Source organism: Sinohyriopsis cumingii, chromosome 13, assembly GCF_028554795.1.
Source record: "Sinohyriopsis cumingii isolate HCF-2022 chromosome 13, ASM2855479v2, whole genome shotgun sequence".
Lineage (NCBI taxonomy): Eukaryota > Metazoa > Mollusca > Bivalvia > Unionida > Unionidae > Sinohyriopsis > Sinohyriopsis cumingii.
In genome coordinates, this window is record NC_142973.1 from 35,162,315 (window position 1) to 35,182,683 (window position 20,369).

The 20,369-nt window shown below is 34.0% G+C and overlaps 1 protein-coding gene across 2 annotated transcripts in view; it reads right to left on the reverse strand.

The window, feature by feature from the left end:
- Window positions 1–20,369, reverse strand: part of LOC149785195 (protein mono-ADP-ribosyltransferase PARP14-like) — a 62,285-nt gene that overhangs the window by 17,005 nt on the left and 24,911 nt on the right. Inside the window, exons 8-19 of one of the 2 annotated variants that reach the window (XM_089978997.1) lie at window positions 19,770–19,924; window positions 17,013–17,252; window positions 15,654–15,875; window positions 13,118–13,232; window positions 12,443–12,567; window positions 9,294–9,524; window positions 8,578–8,808; window positions 7,222–7,282; window positions 4,987–5,081; window positions 3,523–3,577; window positions 2,864–3,069; window positions 1,436–1,570 (exon numbers count right to left, since the gene is read on the reverse strand). In XM_089978997.1, coding sequence (XP_089835123.1) covers window positions 1,436–1,570; window positions 2,864–3,069; window positions 3,523–3,577; window positions 4,987–5,081; window positions 7,222–7,282; window positions 8,578–8,808; window positions 9,294–9,524; window positions 12,443–12,567; window positions 13,118–13,232; window positions 15,654–15,875; window positions 17,013–17,252; window positions 19,770–19,924 — 1,871 coding nt within the window. The other variant, XM_089978998.1, reaches the window with a different exon arrangement.

Below are 20,369 nucleotides of genomic sequence, written 5' to 3' on the forward strand. Positions count from 1 at the left end.
TTTAATATTCACCACATTTACTTCAGCGAATAATACATACTGACGGGATTTATTTTCATTATCTCAGTCTTAGACTGCAAAATCGTATTATTTTTTTCACATTAATAAAATGCCCAACTATACAACATTCATTCAATCTTTTGCATGCTTCATCCTATTACACTACACAGAATTCACTCAATTTAGTGTCTGCTTCACACACATTATACAACATTCAATCAAACTAGTATTTGCTTCACCCTATTACACTATAAAGTATTCACTCAATCCATACTATGATTTACTAGTATTTGCTTCACCCTGTTACACTATACAGTATTCACTCAATCCATACTATGATTTACTAGTATTTACTTCACCCTATTACACTATGCAGTATTCATTCAATCCATTCTATGATTTACTAATATTTGCTTCACCCTATTACACTATACAGTATTCATTCAATCCATACTATGATTTACTAGTATTTGCTTCACCCTATTACACTATACAGTATTCACTCAATCCATACTATGATTTACTAGTATTTGCTTCACCCTATTACACTATACAGTATTCATTCAATCCATACTATGATTTACTAGTATTTGCTTCACCCTATTACACTTTACAGTATTCACTCAATCTATTGGATACTTCACCCTATTACACTATACAGTATTCACTCAATCCATACTATGATTTACCCCCCTTTACACTATATGAAGACATACAATATTATCGCCAAAACAAATATAGACAAATCTAAGGCACAAATGAGACAGCCTGATGCATTAATCATACCTTAAGAATGAAATAAGATGTGATATATTGCTTGTGCTGGTCTTAGCTGCTCTAAGAATCACAATTTTTCTAAAATGGCAAACCCTATATAACATTGAATGGGTGTTATTCTTGTTAGTATACATTTGAAACTAATTATCATATAACATATTTTCTTAACGCTATGCACTATGTGTTCTATGCTTGATAGTAAAGTCATCAAAATAATTTATTTAAAAAGTCAAGCGAATACAAATTGATTCTAGCAAAATGTGATTATTTTTATTTCAGAAATTTTGGTATTAAAAGCTACGATATTTTGCTGGAATAGTTGGTGCCATGGTGATGTCCTGTCTCTACGGTAGTAACCCTAAGTTTGTCAAAGAAAAGACGACATTTGGCGTCTTTGGTTACCCATATACCAAGACAATTTTTATCCCATAAGGATACATTATAAATGAGGTACACAATACACTTGTTAAGTATACATTATAATGTTTCAGAGATACAGTTCTTAACGATACATTATAAAAGATACAGTTGTTAAGAATACATTATAAATGAGGCTCCAGTTACAGTTGTCAAGGATACGTTATAAAATATACAGTTATTAAGGCTACATTATAAATGACGCTCAAGATACAGTTGTTAAGGATACATCATGAATTACCTTAATCACTTCTAATACTTGTTCGTTTGCCTTTCGTACATTTCCAGCAGTCCCTTCGAAGTATATTTCTGTGTTTTTCTTCGAAACCTCAACTTCAACATCTAATTTCCTGCATATAATTTCTATTTCTTGGATCTGAAAGACAACATATGTTTATAATCCTCGCTTAAAACAGACATCCATAAAAAGAAAACGTACGAAATTTGTGTTTTATTTTTTGATATAGCAAATTACATACGTTTCTTATTCTCGTTCAGGCGAGACGTGAAATTCCATTTATTAGGCAATGTAACACACGGAATTTGTTAATGACTGTCTCACATAAAAATCAGCTGCACTGAATAACGGGGAAATAACTCTCCCAAAAAATCACTCAGCGTAGTACTTACCATTGTTAAGGAATGAAATACCTATCAAACGTTTCGCTGGCACGTGCGTGGATTTATACAGTTGCACCGATTTCTGTACTGTACATTTAGTAAAATCTAGCCAATACTCTGATCTAATACATTGAAACTGACAAGCTGAAAATCGGCATTTCTTCCATACTTTCTTACATATCTCTCAGTTAATAAGAGGCAATATAATTATTATTTTGCTCTTTGTGAAATTTCCCTCTTTCCGAGCCTCTTGAAACCTTCGACGGCCAACGGAACGACATCCGAATTTCCTGGTCATTTGTGGGCAAGACAAAAGATAACCATAAAATATTTTGGATTCTAGTGAATGGATACAATCACATCTCAGTCAATAATGTTAACTTTGCTTTTTTGTGTGTGTCACTTAAGAATAGGACATCAAGCTGCCAAAAGGCTATTTGATACATTCTCTTTAAACAATGATATCAAGCTGCTAGGCTGTTTGATACATTCTATTTAAATAATTATATCAATCTGCCAGGCTTTTTGATACATTCTCTTTAAATATTGATATCAAGCTGCCAGGCTATTTGATATATTCTCTTTAAATAATTATATAAACTGCGAGGCTATTTGATATAAATCTTCCAGGCTATTTGATAAATTCTATTTAAATAATTATATCAAGCTGCCAGGCTATTTGATACATTCACTTTAAATAATGTTATCAACCTGCCAGGCTATTTGATACATTCTCTTTAAACAATTATATCAAGCTGCTCTGCTATTTGATACATTCTCTTGAAATAATTATATCAAGCCGCTAGGCTATTTGATAAATTCTCTTTAAATAATGATATCAAGCTGCTAGGCTATTTGATACATTCTCTTTAAATAATGATATCAAGCTGCTAGGCTATTTGATACATTCTCTTTAAATAATGATATCAAGCTGCCAGGATATTTGATAAATTCTCTTTAAACAATGTCATCGAGCTGCCATGCTATTTGATAAGTTCTCTTAAAATGAAATAGTTGTGTTCATAAATAAACTATGTGTGGAACCTACATCACTTTGCCGCATGTGACCAATCATTTCGTGTTTCAGTGGGTCGTATCCTAAGAAGTCATGTTCTATCTTTTGTTGTATGCTCTGGAAGGTCTTATCGGCGTTGTTAGTGCTATCCGAGATAAACTTAAACAAGACAAAGTCACGGTTCTCGTGGTCGATAGTTGTTTCTTTTTCAGTGAAAACATTGACGTCGTCGTCTCCATCTACAAGTGAAAACCATTTTCATGATAAGAGAACGTGTACCAGTTGCATCGAAGATATTTCCCTAATCACGAAGCATAACCAAAAAATAAACAAAACAAAGACAATATAAGACACAACACAACTTTCTGTACATTTAAAATAATAAAGAAATGTGTGCCATCATTTCATTGTATGATTATTCATTTTGGAATTTTGTGAATGACCTTTTAAATTATAGTATAATTTCAAGTCGAAGACAACACGTAACTTCTATTCAGAACGAACTAGAATAAAAACTTACGAAATTATAATTATTAACTAAGCGATGATTTCCATAACAAAACATCACAAAGGTTAGTTATGTACACTTATACAAAGCAAAATCAATACAGGTGACAATTTATATACTAATATTAGTAATTCACCATATAAAATACGTTAATAAATGGAAAATAAAAATTTGTTATAGTTACTGTCAGCAAAATGCACTCCTTTCTTCTTTTTTCCACTGCCACCCTCCGTCACATCCTGGAACGTCATACAGGAAGGTACGTCTTATTTTCAAATTTAATGGTTTGTACTCGATTTATCATTGTGTTTCAGCGTTTATGTTTGCAAATGTTTTTGGATACTGGCCATTCTCTATTCGCCACAAGATCAAAAATCTTGGGCATATACTAACACATAAGTACATAGTTTGTAAAGTAAACTGATGATTTTGTGAGGATTGTATTTTGACCAATAACTGTTTACTTTACATCCCTCCATCTAAAATAAGAAGAAAAAACTTACTATATTTGGGTTAAATTTTATTTGTATCTATTAATTGTCCGCGAAACAAAATTATGCATTATTATGTACTGTTTTGTTAGATTGTCCATTAACTTTATTGATAAAATATCAAACTCAAAACCAATTAACTAATGGACATGTATGTTTGCTACATAATAATTAATTTCTTGGCAATACGTTTATCTTGGTGCTTAATATTATAGTTTCTCACAGACATCTCGTTTTGCTATCATGGCCAGCTTAATCACGATTTATCTGTGAACAGTGTATTACACTGGCCAATATTTATTCCAAACTTTCGAAACGGATACATTCATTTCTCGCTCATCGACAGGGGACTAAACTATTGTAAACAATCTTATTTACACTCTTCGTCAACACAAGTTTTGCATCATTTTAACAATTTGTATTTGTTTCCTCCATAACTTACCCAGTGCCTGAAAAGTTGCATTTACAGATTTCTGCACAATTCATGAGAAATCAGCATCGACTGATTACATACGAATGCGAATTATATTAAACCATCACGCTATTAAGTCATAAAAATAATCCAGTTAAGAGAAATAAAGAGTCTTGACCCTTTGACCAATACATGTTACTTCAATCCCCGTTAAGGACATAGAAATGTTTAGTGGAGTTCTTTTTTTTCTTTAAATCAACAAAGAAGGAACTGTCTCTTATGTTTTTAAAGCAGTCGAATATGCTTTACTACTGTAATATCAGTACTGTTTCTGTTTCGCTTTCCTTGATCTCAAACTTTCCAAATTAATCGCCTAACAGGAGGGAGTAACACAAGTTGTTTGAAATTTGTTAACATACAGTTTATTAATCAGATAACATTATCGGCATCGCAGTTTGTGTCAATATTTCTTCATATTTTATTTTATTTTAATCTTTATGAGATACATTTTCTGGTGCATTGCTTTATTTAAGACATTTAACTGCAGTTAGAGGAAATGTTATCTCAATATACAATCAACATATAATGTTGCTAAAACATATTGTTGGCATTTATTTGTGGATGGATTAAAACGAATTGCAAACCTCTTTCTAAAGAAAACTTCATATAAAGTCAAGCAATTGGGAAACAGTAAGTTAAGTGTTACTCTGATATTGTTGCATGTTTCACAGTTGAGAAGAATTACCTTCGCATCCTCTAGTTTTCCAGTTGAAAGCTCCACCTTTCCGTTTGAGAACGTTGAGCTACCGGCTTGATCACTATCTACAACGGCCATTGAACCTTTGAGAGATAGACGAGTTGTATGTGATTGTTCAATGATTAATCACTAGATTTGCACCTATCTTAAATGCAATAACAAATGTTATATTACACGAAATTGGGTATGACGTTCCATTGCAATACATTACGTTCTATGCAATACTTATAGGATATTGCAATTGTATAGGAAAATATGAACGATGTTTTTGGACGAAATACTGCACGACCTTGGGAATGCAGTATATCTATCCGACAAAACGAGTTCATATTTTCCCATACAAATGCAGTAACCTTTTTATTATATGCTTATTTTCGTATTCTACCAAAGTCTTAATTATATAACCAAAATACATTACAAGAAACAAAGTAAATGAGTGTATGCCGTATTCCAAACTAAATACACAAGCGCAGATTCATCAGTACACAACAACAACATTATTAATGCGCACATAACTCCACCCAGATAAATTTGAACTTGTCGCTTGCTAAACATAAGTTTCGAAAGATGATGTCGTTTTTATCTACTTAAAATTGAAATATGGAGTCATATTGTGTATGAATGCGTATTGCAACAAGTTTTCCATTTGATCTGGAATGAATAGATTTTTGTCCATTCTACGAAATGTCGTGATTATGGACTGGATTCATCTGTGCAAATTGTAGATGAAGTACATCGGATTGATGCAGCGCGGGAGAAGCGTGTTTACATCTGCAAGTGTGTTTGTTCTGTCATTGACTATTTGAAATCATAATGTGGGAAATACATGAAGTATTTAAATTGCAATTATCAAACAGACGCTATTGAATTTAATGTTTATTTCATTTTGACTGCAGTAAGGAGGATGTAATTGCACTTGAGTCGAAATTACAGTACAATTTCAAAATGTGTAATCAAGCTTGAGAACTCATGACATGGCTCATGTAATTCGGATCTGCAAAACTAAGAAAGTACATTTTGAGGAAATTCAGAATGTAAAACTCTAAGTATAATTTTGCCATTCTTATTACCAGCTAAAGGAGACAGTTTATGCCTTTATTACTTGCATGTTATTTGTAGGTACTAAGCAGTTTTATGAAATCTGCGTCATTCACCAAAATCTGAAACATGTATCAAAAAGGTTAACGCGAAATGTAACAAAGCAGCTGGTATGTGGCAGTCCACGAAACATATGCTTTAGTTCATTCAGAAACAAATTTAACGAAGCAAAACGTAAAGCGTCTGCTACATGAGTGTACATGATTTGTTTACAAAGTAGTTCCTAATACACTATTGGGCACACGTGTACTTCACGTGAGGGGGCCCCGAGTGGCCGAGTGGTCTAAAGCGCTCTCCGTTACGAATCACTGCCATCTCACCTCTGTCTGCGTAGGTTCGAGTCTCGGATTCAGCCAATGTGGGTATGTGAGAAAGCTTGCCAGTAGCTTCTCGAGGGTCGGTGGTTCTTTCCGGTGTTTTCTCGGGTTCTTCCTCCACCATTATTACTGGCCGCCATGTATAGCTTATCGAGTGCTGAAAAATGGCGTTAAACCCTACAACAACAATAACAACAACTTCACGTGAGTGCAATATGAAGGTGTGCAATATCGTAAAATACTTAACGATTCTGAGTATGTGAAGATAACGGAGAAAAAATGAGCATATCATAAATAATGTTCTATGCAATAATAAGACTTTCTATATAATACATGACGTTCTATGCAATATATGACATTATATGCCTGCCTCGCTTGGCGCTCAGCATTAAGAGGTTAGTGTTATAACTGGTTGGCCTGGTGTCAGGATAATGTGACTGGGTGGGGCATCTTGCTACATGTCTATGGCATGATGCCCCAGTGCTAGACATCTCTATAGACATCGTAGCGATATGACTGAAACATTGTTAAAGCTACGTTAAAAATCCAAATCACACACACACACACGCACGCATCATATGCAATACATGACATTTTTGCTTTAACCTAACCCATCAAGCATAAACATTTAGCTATGCCAAGATATATTTGAGAAATAACACACACACACACACATACACACACACATACTGAAAGAGAGCAGAGAGAGAGAGAGAGAGGTGCGGTCACTCTTGCTAGAAATTTATTTTATCACTGACAAAGTATTTTATTTTCCTAAGACTTTTTGTAGTTATTTTATTATTCTCACCTGGTGGTTTTGGAGCTGATCCTCCTTGGTCAAGCTTATTTTTGGCTGTTGTCCGAAACACCTGGAAAACAGAACCGTTACCAATATATGTTCATATATGTTATTTTGAATGAAAGCCCATTGTATTATATTCTAAATTTTTAGTGTAACCATCCTAAAGAGAGTCAATTTAAGCGGTTGACACACGATTCCCTAGGTCATTCTATGAAACACAACGCTTGTTTAATAACAAGTCCTTCTCGTGTTGAATCAGATTAAGAGTTCTTGTTAACTGATATAGTGACCCGCCCTGTTTAATGTCCTGTCAATGTGTGACGATGCTAAATCGATTTGATTATCCAGCAAAAGAAGAAACCGGGTGTTGTATTTATTACAATCTGGTCTGTATGTTCGTAGGATAGAAAGCAATCTTTCTTTCGAAAAGTAAGATTTCATTGATTCCTCTAAGAAATTAGGATCGATATTAAAATTCAATTTGATTCTTCTGGAATCCTCAGCATTTCCTCTTAGCACTGAACCGATCAGTGCACATCCCATATTGTCAGATAACCACGAAAGTGTTGTATTTTAAGGTTTCATAATACACTTGTAGGTATAAAAAAAATCAACACAAAGTAAAGCCTGGCACTCCTCTACCTTATCATTAAAATTAAAGTTTTTTTAAAAATTCTAACTCAATCTTTTTAGCAATCAGTTGAGATGTTTCCTTTATAATCTGCGACAAATCTTGCTTACCAGAGACTAACCCCTTTAAATAAATAAGAAAACCAATAAGCTAATGTTCCATTTAAAATCAATACGTTTGGCCTCTGGCTATGAAATAGGTACACATGTTCAGAGAACGTTAAGTGGAAGCATGATATTGCATTACAGGATAAAGAATGAATGGCGTTTAAAAAATCAATAAATTATTTATATATACTACTTTCGCTACTCACTTTAGAGATATAAAATCTCTTGTAAGTCTCGTTCTGGCTGCAAGTACTACATTAATGCATTAAACTAATGCATTTTTTTGTACAATTGTTTTGTCTGTCAGAACTTGATTTTCTCATGCGTATCATTCACAACGTTTCTGGCATATTACATACGAATATTATGTCACATGATCAAATAACGAGATGACACAACTACCTGCATGGGGTCGTTGGGGAAGCAGTAGGTTCACGTCAACTTAGCAAATAAATATCTATAATTTACATTTTCAAACATCGACCTAACAGAAGATGGAAACTATATTAACGTTTCGAAAGGACTGTTACATTGTTCTTATTATTTGATGCATTTGCTGCGGCTGTAAAATAAGCTTATTATAATAGCTACATAACTCGGAAGAAAACTATTCATTGCACCTACCATATCTTCAGGACTGTTCTGAGAAAATATCACGATATTAACATGCAGAGGAGATTTTGAGGTCGTTCTAGAATTGAAATAACTCTCTATAGCCTGGAAAGTTTCATCTGCCACAAGTTGTGCGGGGTACTTGAAACCGCCCGTTCCTATAGTTGGGAAAGCGATTGAAGACACGGCATCTCTGTCAGCCTGACCCAAGCATATGTTTACACTGTTGAAGATCAAGAAAGTCTGAAATAAATAATTGTAATGGCATAACATACAACTTAAGCCATTTTCGCTTGGTCGTTGTAAGCCTGTCCGGATCTATTTTAACATTTATCTCAGTACTACATGTATATGAAAATAAAGATAACTTGAATTGCCTTAACATCAGAAGCAGAATAGTGTACATTTGAACAAAAATGTTCATTCGGATTACACCACAGTTTACCACTAAATGTTGTGTCCTACTTTTGCAAATATAGCTGATTATATTTAAGACTATATGAGTGTAATAGTACTAATTGCTCAACTTAATTCGTCCGTTCATTTGCCATATCTTCATAATGAAGATAGGGATAGCTTACGGCGATAAAGAGATACACCTTTAAAAATTATGAACATAGATGTAAGTACATTCTGGTCATCGCTTGCATCGTAAAGTAACATTCACATAGCTAAGTAATAAGCAAAATATTTACTGCAGATGGAATACACGTTTTGTCTGACTTTACCTGGCTTCCTTTTTGTGAGTTATAGTCCTCCAGTTTCAAATGGTAGACCTTCTTACATCTCGTAATTTTCCCTGCCCCTGTAATAGCTATATCTCCTACTTTGACACCTTTCCCATATTTTCGTTGTAACTCGTCCTCGATAGTTTTCCCACCCGCAGCTTTCTTAATGGCAGATGGTATTACTCCATTTAAGATGGGAATTCCTGATGTCGGTGACACGAGTACTTCAGCCTTTCCAACAAAAGAAGATAAAATGCGATGCATTACTAAATCATTGGCAAATATGTGGAACAGACTGATATGAACATTGTACTACAACATAAAATAACATTTTAAAGTGTACCAGAAATAAATTGTAATCAACACCAAGCGGATTTACATTTCAGGGCATAGTAATTGCCTAAACATTCATAGAATCAATTCATACAGTTTGAATGTATTAAGGTAATACCATTCTGTAACTGTTTTTCTTTTCTGTTTTTTTGTACCTTGTAGCACACTGACACCATCCACAGATGCCTCCAATGTTATCAAATATGATACATTGGATTTTTATGTGACTTAATTCTTGAAAAATTTACACATTTTGCACTTCAGTAGTTGTGTACATGGCTTGATGGTACAATATGACTAAGAAGCGATATGATGACAAAGTTTGCTGCGTCCTTGATTGCATGTTCAGTATACCATATTACACTTACTATACGTTTCTAGGTAACATACACGTAATCTTTCTGAATATTACTGAGAACATAAGTGTTTATATGGACGAGTTAAATAACGTCGTGATAAAAGCATTTGAGTTTCGTTACTATTTCATCATTCAGGAGTACGACCTGAAAAGAATCATTAGAGTACGAACAGAAAAGAGAAAAACGTAGATGAGAAATGTACTGAAAGGCCATCAATCAGGGTGATTGAGCACGATTTCAAAGCAAGATTTTAGTGACGTATGAAAATAACGACGAAAATTATTAATATTCCGCGTTATCTAAATGAATTTAATATGGCAAACAATTTAATCGCAATCCCTGTCGCAATTATATGGTAAATTTCTCGATTTCATGGGACACATACTGTGCTGTATTTAATGTTTTGCTATTGTTGTTGTTTCTTAAACCTTTTATAATGTTCTAAAATATGAAAATGTCCAAAGGCCCCACCTTCCTCCCTCTGTCTGTATGTCTGTCTGTCTGTCTCTCTGGACTATCGTAGCAAGATACGGGCAAACATCTATGAAACGAGGAGCGTACGGGTATTTTCCTTGTCATTGCACGATGTCTATGGACTTAAGAATGATGGCAAAAGTTAGGTAAAATCGACCAAAGTGTGTGTGTGTGTGTGTGTGTGTGTGTGTGTGTGTGTGTGTGTGTGTGTGTGTGCGTGTGTGTGTGTGTGTGTGTGCGTGTGTGTGTGTGTGTGTGAGAGAGAGAGAGAGAGAGAGAGAGAGAGAGCAAGAGTTTTATGGTCGGTAGAACTGTTATTAAAGCAGAATAATAACTTAGATAAGCTGTCAGTATATTAAAATATTTTAATTCCCTCTTGTTGGTTCGTCATTTCGCTTAGTTTCTATTCCACACTAATGTCCATGCAACGGTACGTGTATGGCATCGTTCGTGTGAATGGCGTAGCTAACCATGTGTTTGTAGTGCTCTACTTTCTTCATTAAGACCATCTTTCATGTTTAAATCATAAGTGTGTCTTACATTGATTTAAATAATATGAATACAAATAGAAACTCAGAAAAGAAAACAACCACTTTATCAATATGCAAAGCTGATTGTAAATAGCAAACAAAAGGCTTAGAACTATGCTTTGTAGTGAACGCAGTCGGGATGCGAGGAGTTCATTCAATCGGTCAGTACACAGTTTGTCTGTAGTCAGTCTCTAGCTCCGCTCAAATGGCAAACATATGTATTTGTATTTGATATAAATAAAATATATGCACAGTATGTACGCTGTATCAATGATGCACCACTGGTTGTATAAATTTATACATCTCGTACTTTATAATTGATGCAGCGTATATATATATATATATATATATATATATATATATATATATATATATATATATATATATATATATCACAGTGTCGGGTAATTCTGCGTGTCGTGTAGGTTCTGCGCAGCGATATGCCATTTCTGTAAACAATGGATCACATATTGTTATTGGTCGAAAATCCAGTTTGTATCAAGAAATAACGGTCTTCCTTTAATTAAGGAAGCCACATTCTTAAAGTGTGCAAAAATATATCACATTTCTTTTCTAAATACATATGAAACTGTGATTTCTAAATGTCATCATGAAGGCCCACTCCATGACCTTCTTGAACTTGCAACCCAAAAAATCCTGTTTAATATTTCTTTTCTAGAATCATACAAATAAATACATTATTGAAACGATACAAAGTTTACATCAGAAGAATAATGCATCTTAAATCAAGATTCTAATTTTGCAAGAAGTTGTCCTACACCTACTTTATTGTCCGCTACTCAAACAAAATCTCAAGAAATTTCCGGCGTATAGTCTGTTTCTAAATTCTTATATAATTATTTTTCCATGAACGAGACGTTGTAGACATAACCTACTTCTTGCCATTTAGTGGTACTGTTACGTTGAATTTTGTGAAACCAGTTACTCGGCTTAAACGCTGACAGAGTGAGTCAAAATAAATTTGTTTCATTTCCATAGCCATATGTATTAACATTACAGCTTTTCAAAGCCATGCGCAGAATAGGCCGACATATCGCGAGACATTAAAACACTGGGGTAGTAAACCGCGTGTCCAAAATTAGTATTACTTTGAACAGAATGTTCTGGTGACTATTGCCGTCTTTCAAATGGAAAGCATTGCACTATTTTACTTTCATCAATCAGTCCAATTCGTTATGCGTTTTGCGCCAATATTGGTGAAGGAAACCTTAGATGCTCAGAAAAGCCCGATATATATATATATATATATATATATATATATATATATATATATATATATATATATATATATATATATATATATATATATATATATATATATATATATATATATATATATAATTGGAATTGTGTCATTACAAGTTACAGTTAAAACGCAAAACCATTAGTCGACTTAGGTGTTACGGATAGGTTTCTTAAAAAATATCATTACCCCTGAAGATTCAAGAGAGCCGTACTTGAGGGTCACATTTCCTCCATTTTGAAGCTGAAAGGTTCCCATTTGGATTGGAGAGCTAGGCGAAGGATTGACCGAAGATGGCAACGGTGGTTGTTTTTCTATGGAATGCAAAAACTGATGTCATAGTAATATACGAACGTTTCCAATATGTGCATTGTGAGAGATTCGTGCGAAATTATACTAGTGTTGTTTGAAATTCTTTACTAAACATTGTATTTTTTGTTACCTCCCCAATTAAGCACTATATAGAGGAAAAACAGAAATTAAAATAAATAATTAAACAAGAACAAGTAGCCAATAATATGCAAACATGAAAAATATTCAGATTGTGTTACCTTTCGGCGATCAAGACTAAACTAGAGCGAGCAAGATAAAGACATTTATTTAGATAATGATTAGTCAAGAAATGACAAATTCACCAAATGTAATTTATCGTATTTTTTATGTCCGTCAGTTTATATCTGGTAAGACACTGGTGACATTGTAGAAGTGAAAACGCAAGAGCTTTTATTCTAATAATTATATTGTCAGACAAAATACAAGACACCACTGGTTCCAAAGACCCGGAATATGCTTACATTGCTAAAATAATCATTCTTATTGAAAGCTACTCTGGCAATAGTTCACACAACATGAACAAATGGATACCGTCTGTCTTATTCTCTTCATCTTCCATGATTTCTGCCTTGATTTCCTCCTCGATATTGGCTACCGGTCTATGGGGACGTTTTGCCAGCAAACTTTGGAGTTCTTGCTCAAACACCTGGTAATCATAAGATATATTTATTGTGTAATCTAAAGGTATATTATGTAACACGCTAATCACGTCATCCACAGTTCTCAAATCAATTATTTCGAGTATGGCAAGTAGGGTTTAATTATTCTTGCATATGTTTGTTTGTAACAAGACAGGACATTATAAATGGTCAAGTTTTGGTTTCATTGGTAGCTAAACGTGATATTGCTCTTGCAATAAAATGTGCTTTGTAACACCCATTTAGAGACATATTCGCGTTAGGTATAATTATTGTATGTGGTTCACAACTCGACAATTAACTTATTAACAATTACAGACATCACCTAGCTAGAAATGCTCCAGTGCAATGGGTAGTAAAAATGCAATAGAAAAAACTTGAGGAATTGTTCCTGAGGCGATATCTAACATCTGAGCAATAAAGCTTTCTCTGTGTTAACGGCTGCCTTTGACAAACAGCAAACATATATACGATAGCAACATATACCAGCATGAAAGCCAGCGTAATATGAACAACAAATGAGAATGGAAAGCAAAATACAACCTTCAGCAGAATTCAAACAACGAAGCCTGGGAAATACATAGAACACAAGAGTGGAGAGCCTTCAAGTTTTGAGTCATCTAACGCCTATACCAAGGAGGCTGAGACTTCTTTGTGGATTAAAAAGACATGAGGCGATCTGTAAAATAGACTGAATGAAACCGTTTGTTGATGCTTGTATGGAAGGAAGAATCTAGGCGCTTTCGCAATGGGTTGCAGCACTTGATTTTATGCAATGAAAATAAATTCGGACCTTTTCTGCAATGGAGGAGCTGAGATAGCTGGAAACCAGGAACCTCTTGAGCTTGAGGATTGGATTGTCTTTCTTAGTAAAGTAAGCAGGACACTAAGTATGCACCGCTCAGCTGGCCAGAAAATGGGTTTCTCGGTTTTTTTTTTAATTAGCTAGAATCAACCCTCTATTTTCTCCAACTGATTGGTAATTCTAGCCTCTTTGGAATTGACTTGAATTCCGACGCAATCATTGTTTACTCAGCATATTTCAAGAACAATATAAACGGGAAATTAAGAAACGTATTCTTATGACTATCAAATATATTATGGGGTATTGATATCGAAATTCACGGCAACGTAGTTTTTAAGTTGAGGCAAAAGCGGAGCAGTAAAAAATATTAAGACACCTTTTGCTCACTTTTGCAAAGAAAATTAGTTTGGGTTGTCATCACAAACGTCAAAGTCATTTGAGCAGCGAAACAAATATAAAGCAGTCCAACTAAATAAACTACCACAAAAGATAAGTGAACACATTATTGACAAACGGACTCCTACCCTCAGCCCAGAAAAGGCTTTCATCTAAATAGACTCTACTAACGACATCGTTTAAGCTCTTCGGCTCGATGTTGCTTCTGCTGCCAAAGGACATACGCGAGGGCGAAAAAAACAGCAAAACGCTAGAATTGTGTCCAGGAGAGAAACCCGATGACCTTATAACCAAGCTTTGCCATTCCCCGTTCAACAATGACCATGGCAGTTTGGTATCTCATCAAAATATAATAGACTGATTATTTATACAGGAGGTAAAATAAGTATCCCTGTTTAACGTGTTCTGTCTTGAGAAAATGGTTGCGACCAGCCAGATGATCGTAAGGCCTGCAACGAGAGTGTAAAAGCAGACTATATGGTGGCTTACAAAGTTTTCGGGTGAAGTGACCCCAAGAGCTGCTTTCTCGCACGAAAAAAGTTCACATACGCTCATTATACTGTCGCCTAGGATACTTTGTTCACAATATATAATTGCAGAAGATGACAAGGTAATTGGCATATACTTATATACTTATATGATCGTCGATTGCGATAGTTCCTGCCAGGGTCCTGGCAAATATAAGGAGGATATCAAATGTTTTTTCATGTTTAAAGAGAACTATGCAATAACGCTAGGACATTACGAACCCTGATCCCATATATCAATAGTATATATAGTATTTCATATACTTTGGAGACCTGCTTAGAAAACCTGTCTGCTTCAATTGAACTTTAAACCAAAAGTTCTGGAGCTTTTCATATATTGGGTCTGATTTGTAATATTTATGTCATGAAGGGTGTTTCGATTTTGCAAGAAGAAACTTAACAGTGCCCTTGGTTTTCTTGGGGGTTGCGGTTTAGTGGGATTTACTTATAATAAATTGAGAATATGTTATTGACATAACCTTTTATAAAATAAATGTATAAGTGTATTGCAAATAAGAGCGAGAACAGTTAACAATAATTCTTAAAAGTATTTGGAAATTAGTAGAACATTTCGAGAAATCTTTCTTACGCTTACCAAACCCAAATTAAATGTCTTTTATCTCCGACAGGTTACCAACTCGTAGTAAACAAACATTTTGATCAAGAAACGTTTTATTTTACACAATATAACTTGGTCTTACTAAGGTCGTCTCAGAGTCTCGATGATAAATGACGATTATAACTTCTTCCAGAGACCCACTGGACTGTGCCTTGCTGAATTCTGCTATGGCATGGACGAAGCACCTGGCAACAGCATCACATGGATACCCTATCTTCCCCGTCCCTAACGTGGGGAAAGCGATTGTCTTTTTGCCTTTCGACAAGGCATAATTCATGCAGGTCTTTATGTACGTTTTCAAAATCTGTCAAAAAACATGTTTTCAGAGGTGATATATATGTCAGAATAGCCACATGTGATACATGATAGTTAATCTCAATTGACTCTGAGTCAGGGCTAACGTGTACAACTGTTTCGTCTTTATTGGCGATCTAAAAGCTCACGGGATATTGGCACAAATCCCTTCAATCGATACGCTCATTTCTAATGGTAGAATATTGCAGTTGCTATATACGAAGTCTAAGATTCGATAGCTTCAGTATGCGTGCTAAAACCTATTAATCTCTAACGAAATCACGGTATATATATATATATATATATATATATATATATATATATATATATATATATATATATATATATATATATATATATATATATATATTCCACATGAGAAAATATCGAAATGGTTTAACATTTAGTACAAGGCAAATATTATATTACTCTGAAAAGAAAACATCAATTATTGTACTTTTATAGCAAAAAGTATTATTTATGATATACATATTATTATACATTATCCCATTAATGATAATTTGATTTAAAGCAGCACAAGTGAGTTAATTTCTGGAGAACATATGTTAGGTTCCATGTAAACCACCACTTCGTATCGCTGAATGAGTTGTATAAGTTGAATGCATGTATAATTTAAATACAGTGTTGATGTTACTTCATATCCATTATCTGTCCGACCATATATTCAGATAAGTTAACAGGGTGAACAAGTACAGTTCAAGTATACCTGTTATTACTCATGTAAATAAAAACTTCGTAGCAGCTCAGGATAGATTCACTGCGAAGTGGTTTAAACCCACTGGATCGGCGCAATCCAGGGAATCACTATGGATCACGGAATTTGGCATACAACTCTAGCTACTTTACGCTAGGAAGGAAGATGGGATGTGAAAGACAAAACGTAATCTAGTAGGATGCGTCAAGATGTTATAAATATTTTTTGTTGTTATTAATTTAGAAATAGTGTAATATACACTTTTAATAAATTGAAGTTCAGAGTGAGACAACACTAAAAGGATATAATTTAATTTTACAATCAAGAATCATGGGAATTATATATATATATATATATATATATATATATATATATATATATATATATATATATATATATATATATATATATATATATATATATAACTCAAACCTCTTCATTTATTTTGCTCCAATTGGGTTCGATCTTCAAATGAAGAATCTGATCACATGGCATATACGGAGTATCAGTAGCCACATACGATCCATTCTGTAGTCCCCCTTTTGGCTCTTTCCTCTTGCATTCCGAATCCAAGTCAAACTTTCCCCCGTTACTTGTCGCGGCTTTCAGACCATTTGCAATGTCTCCAGTTAAAACAGGAAACGTAGTGGTAGGATTAACTATAATGTCTGCCTATCAGAGCCAGAAGATAAATGTTATTGATTTTACAATCCAAAGTATTTAGAAGACTTGTCGGGTACGTTAGTAATAACAGCGTGGACAGTTGGTCAATACAGTTTGTGGTACAGTTGTCATTTATCGACAGCAAAATTTGTATAACAATATGATTACCCAACATAATAATGTAATACACAGATATCTGCATTAAAGACATGGATGATTAGTTTGGTTTACAGTATGTTCTAAGGAGGAAAATGTCAAAATTCTTTTTCATTCTATGATAGAAAAAAAAAACATTTTTACTTGCTTCATTTGTACTCTGTAGTAGGGGTAAGAAAGGGAGAATACGACGCAAAAGATTTTATACATCGGTTATTCGCTTAATCATTCCGTTGAATTGTGAGAACAAATATTATTCACTAATCTGTTTATTTCGAGTAGTTGCTGTCAATAATTTTGTGACCTATGTTGCATACCGTTTTAGAAATGATGTTTTCTTTGCTCGAAATGAACTCAATCGTAACCTTCATCGGTCATTACATTCAGTGTTTTCTAAAACGCTTCCGGGTGATCCTTAATATACTGTACCAAACGTCAAGTCAATGCACGTGTGGTATACATTATTTGGAATGTGCCTATATATTTAAAAAGTGTTTGTTTAAATACATTATTAAACTTAGAAATGTATGTTTTCAAAATACATGTCACCCTCTTCTTCGTTGCGCTGTCCTAAATTTGGCGCAAATGAATTCTGTGCTTACTAACTAAACGTATCAATATCATAGTGAATGTATCAACTCTTCGAATTTAGAAATTTAATACTTATCTGTTAAATTTCTCCTTTAGCCATATTTTTATCTGGAAGTTCGAAACCTTCACCTCAAAATCCTTAAATAAACCAATTATGGTAAGCCAGCACAGACAGTCGACCAAGAGATTTTTAAATAGACAAAGGCATAAAGAAAATAAATTTGTTTTATCATTGTGTATGATTTATCAAATGAGAAGAAGAAGAAGAAGAAGAAGAAGAAGAGAGAGAGAGAGAGAGAGAGAGAGAGGTTTTCCAAACAAAAACTTTATTCGTCATTTTTCTGTATAATAGATGGGGATTGTGAAAATGGAAAATGTACAGAATAACAACACAACACCTAAGCTTTTTCTCCTTGCTCGCTAAAAGAGCAGCGCAAACTTCGAATTTTGCAGTAGAAGATGTCTTCTTTGTATCATAAACACAGACGAAGCATACTGGAACATGAGCGATACGACTCAGTCGGTGAAAGTGACCTTCGCGACAATCCTCAACTCTGAGTGTGCCTCATTTGTTTATCGTTCTGTCACCAAGTCTCAGCTCTAGACAATGTTGCATACGCTCATATAATGTATGTGATCAAATCTGGCGTACTTGTAACTTAAATTTGAAAAACGTTGTCCGGCATGATAGCAAATAGACAGCATTATGTTGTTTTTCAGATTAAGAATTATCTCTCTTACTGTAAGGGGCTGGTGCATTTTACAAATGCACATGATACAACTGATTCCAAATGACCAGAGTAAGAAATCAAAATATATAATTATCGTAGTCGAACAATAAATATATTGCATACGAAGGTGAAATCGAGTATTATTATCCACTATAGAAATTTAAGTCTTCTCAGATATATATCCTAAGATGTAGCTCTCGTTTTGGTTTTGGTTTTCTACTCCAAATTTTAGTAATTAAATTAGAAAGGTATTATATACGCAGTGACACATATGGCTGTCATGCAATGACCTTCTTTTCCAACTTGAATTTATTTAAAGCTAAAATATGTACACTCAAGATGGCTATGTATATTTATCCGTTTTTCTACCTTCGGTGAAGTTCATTAAGCACGATGCAATTCCTTCTGTGCACCTTTTTTCAATTAATTATAAGAAGACTTTAATACAAACTGTACAAAACTTAACTCAAAAACCTGATACAACCAGCAAGTAAAAAATTAAATACATATTGACTTCTAAGACAATGCGTAGTTCAATCCTGGGAACCTGAATTCAGCAAAATGCCATTCAATACCTCTCGCGTAAGGTCTTTTGTCAAAAGGCAAGCAGTGAGGAAATTCAACATGTAAATGTAGACACAAAAGATAATATTATAAAACAAAAGATAATATCTTTAAGGCACACGTGTATGACTCATCCGTGTGTATATATATATATATATATATATATATATATATATATATATATATATATATATATATAGTAAAAGTGGTGAAAGCAATTCGGAGGCGCAAACAAATTTCAGCATATGATTATCATATCATATCAGTGCGTAAAAGCGAAGTGAAAAATGGAAAAAGTTTAGAAAACAGAGCTGACAAAAATACACAAACTGCGATTGTTTAGTCATTTGAATAATATTGTTACTTCATTTCTCAGATTTCCCATGAATTTTTATCTGATTCGTTCTTTCATGGGAAGGATATTGACACCCTAAGGCATCCAACTTCTCACATAAATATTGTACACTTGCACAGACGATATTACCTTTAATGGTGGTGTGCAATGCGATAATTTGGCCAAATCCCCCCAAGCAATAATAACTCTTCTGCCAGCCGGCAGAGGGATGGTTCTAATACCTCTCCTTTGAACTAAGATCTGCCATCGCTCGTGGTTATTCTTGTCTGATCTTAGCGCAATTGCTGAAGAAAAGAAATGAATCTATATTTCTCAACGTCTTCCAGAGCATAGCCAATCTAAAATTGATAAAATCTGATTTGAAGATATGATTTACTCAAATATTTGTTTCCCTGTTCTCAAAACATTACTTCGAATAAATCGGAAATTGATGAATTTGATTGTTTAATCCAAATTTGCAGATTAATTCCAAGTAGACCAAATGACCCACCGACCAGAAAAATGCCTTTTGAACTGTATCGTAAAGTTCAGGATATGATGAACAAACAGTAGGATATGGAATTACTTCTAAATACTCTCGAGCAAAACACTAATGTCATTATAATTATCATCATTTTAGCTTTTTCTTCCTCTTCTAATTCTATTTCTTCATTTTATCAAAATCTTACTTCTACTCTTTGTTCCATATACAACCTTTCATGATTTCAACTATTTCTCGTCTTCAGAGAA